Here is a 2,880-nt window from a genome sequence, read left to right on the forward strand (position 1 = left end):
ACCTATCACATTTCCGACGCCCTCCCCCAAGTCCCTCCTTCCTACCTTTTATCTTAGCCTGCTGGACAAACTTTCCTCATTCCTGAAGAAGGGCTTATGCCCGAAAGTCGATTCTCCTGTTCCCTGGATGCTGCCTGACCTGTTGCGCTTTTCCAGCAACACATTTTCAGCTCTAGCTCTCTCATGGTCAAGCTATTAGATCCTGATGTTATTTCTGAATCATTGAGGTCAGTTACTCTCAGACACTTGTTTGTTATCTATCCCAGGATACACTTTGGTAAAACTGACAATGTGTTTATTGTCACACTTCTGTATATGTGAGCTTCAAGTACACCAACTGGCCATTTCATTTCCCGAATTACTTCATGAGTATTCTTGAAAATGCTTCACTAACGTAACCAAGATCTTTTTTCTGACAGATTTCTATGCATGCAAGCTTGAAGAGCAAAACCTTTCTGTTCCTTTTGGTCACTTAATGACTCCACTTCAAAACACTTAATCAGCTTGAAACCACTGGAGGATTTTGCCTTGAAACAAATGATGCCTTATAAATGCATGTCAGTCATTCCATGTTCACAATGGATTTTGAGAATTTGAAGAGCTGCTGAGTGCCTGAATTTAGTCGGTCCACACTGCTCCAATATCTGGCCTTGTGTGTGCAGGCATGTGCACAGGTTCTCAAATGGCTGAACTGCAGACAAAATAGAGCTCACTTGGAATGTGTTAATGCACACACTTGTAGTCGTGGGCTTGTTACCACACAGTCACAAGATCACTTCCAGTGTACTGGCCCTTGAGAGGGAGTACTTCAAATGTCGTGCTTGACTTTCACAATTAGATAAAGAGGAGTTTGCAATTTCTGCTGTTTCTTTGGGGGCACTGCCAGATTACACCAACATTACCGTCAGCAGTCAGTGTTTTCATGTTGTAAATTTCATTACAGTAGCCGTGCCCATAAATTGAACTGGTGAGCGATTCTGCCAAATGCATGATGTGTACTTTGTTGCATTTTGTTTATTGCATTGGCAGGAATCACTCTGCAGTTAGATTTGCAGTGTTTAGCATCGGCATAACAACCAATGGGAGCCACGTAAGGGCAAGATCATTGCTTTGAGTCACTGAGCTTGTTTCACACACTTCAGTATCTGTTTGTAAATGGTTTGACCATCCTTCGGAGTGTGCCTCAGCAGTTTGTATCAGTGAGTTTTGTGGCAAACGTTGTCTTGTTGTTTCCGTCTTTGTTCTTTATAGATTTGTATTTCAAATAATCTATATCCTGTAAATCATTAAACTTTTAATTGTTTTTTTTTCCAGAAAAACCGATCGATTTCTATCCACCAGGTAAAAGATTACATGCTCATGTGTGACTGCTGTTGATGTCCTGATGATGATCCTTTTGTGTAAGACTGCAACAAATATAAATTTTAAGGTGTCGCTTAGTGGTACATCTGGCAGAAATTTTGTGTCTGAGGCAAGTATGTTCAAATTCCACTCCAGGACACACATGTACCAACCCAGTTTTAAATCGAAGTCCGGACATTCAGCATTGACACCAGCAAAGTCAGACCCAACTCTGTCAAATGTTGTGCAGTTCACTTCAGTACCATCTGGAGACTGGCACGATATTGAGAAAATTGTCCCACAGCACAAGCACGTCACGTAGTTACATTCAAAGAATCGTACCATTCTGCCAACATCCCACAATTCGCCATCCGTGCTAAGGTATGATCATATCAGGTGCTGTCCCAGTCGCAGCATGATCCACACTAGTTGGAAAACATGCTGCTATGAGGTCAGGAGTTTGTGGCCATTGAGGTCATGATCAATGACTGTGAATCCCTTAAAGAGTGACAGCATCAGGTCAAACTATAAGAAGTACCATCTCATAAGTTATTAAGACCATAATATCTCAGCTGATGTATCAGTGTTCCTTGTTAAACAACACTTGGAAGTTGCACAGCTTGCAGAATTGTTAGGGAACATCAGTGTCCATGACATGGAATATCAGATCTACTGACCACAGCCCACAAGTCACATCTGCTAGACTGTGTGTTCATGATGTGGTGAGAAAATGAGCAAGGGAGTAAAAAGCTACTTGTGCTCTTTGTCAACTTGCCTGTTGACACAGTATCCTGAGTCAATAACATTGAGAGAGTCAAATGTACAGTCATTGCTAAGAAATATATCTTTTTGTCATAGTGTGGATATGCAACGTCATGTTGTGTTGCACTTGCAACAAACTGAATTTCATAGGCTCAGAACAGATTGCATGAAAGGTGCCTGATAAATACAGGTAAAAACAATGACTGCAGATGCTGGAAACCAGATTCTGGATTAGTGGTGCTGGAAGAGCACAGCAGTTCAGGCAGCATCCAAGGAGCAGTAAAATCGACGTTTCGGGCAAAAGCCCTTCATCAGGAATACAGGCAGAGGGCCTGAAGGGTGGAGAGATAAGTGAGAGGAGGGTGGGGGTGCGGAGAAAGTAGCATAGAGTACAATAGGTGAGTGGGGGAGAGGATGAAGGTGATAGGTCAGTGGGTTTGGGTGGAGTGGATAGGTGGAAAAGAGGATAGGCAGGTAGGACAGGTCATGGGGACAGTGCTGAGCTGGAAGTTTGGAACTGGGGTGAGGTGGGGGAAGGGGAAATGAGGAAACTGTTGAAGTCCACATTGATGCCCTGGGGTTGAAGTGTTCCGAGGCGGAAGATGAGGCGTTCTTCCTCCAGCCGTCTGGTGGTGAGGGAGCAGCGGTGAAGGAGGCCCAGGACCTCCATGTCCCCGGCAGAGTGGGAGGGGGAGTTGAAATATTGGGCCCTGGGGCGGGGTGGTTGATTGGTGCAGGTGTCCCGGAGATGTTCCCTAAAGCACTCTGCTAGGAGGC

At 44.3% G+C, this 2,880-nt stretch overlaps 1 protein-coding gene across 1 annotated transcript in view; it reads left to right on the forward strand.

Annotated features, from left to right (window-relative positions):
* Window positions 1-2,880, forward strand: part of LOC122558126 — a 112,209-nt gene that overhangs the window by 1,622 nt on the left and 107,707 nt on the right. Inside the window, exons 2-3 of the mRNA XM_043706444.1 lie at window positions 1,143-1,199; window positions 1,315-1,341. Coding sequence (XP_043562379.1) covers window positions 1,143-1,199; window positions 1,315-1,341 — 84 coding nt within the window. The remainder of the gene's footprint in view (window positions 1-1,142; window positions 1,200-1,314; window positions 1,342-2,880) is intronic.

This window comes from Chiloscyllium plagiosum, chromosome 16 (assembly GCF_004010195.1).
Source record: "Chiloscyllium plagiosum isolate BGI_BamShark_2017 chromosome 16, ASM401019v2, whole genome shotgun sequence".
Lineage (NCBI taxonomy): Eukaryota > Metazoa > Chordata > Chondrichthyes > Orectolobiformes > Hemiscylliidae > Chiloscyllium > Chiloscyllium plagiosum.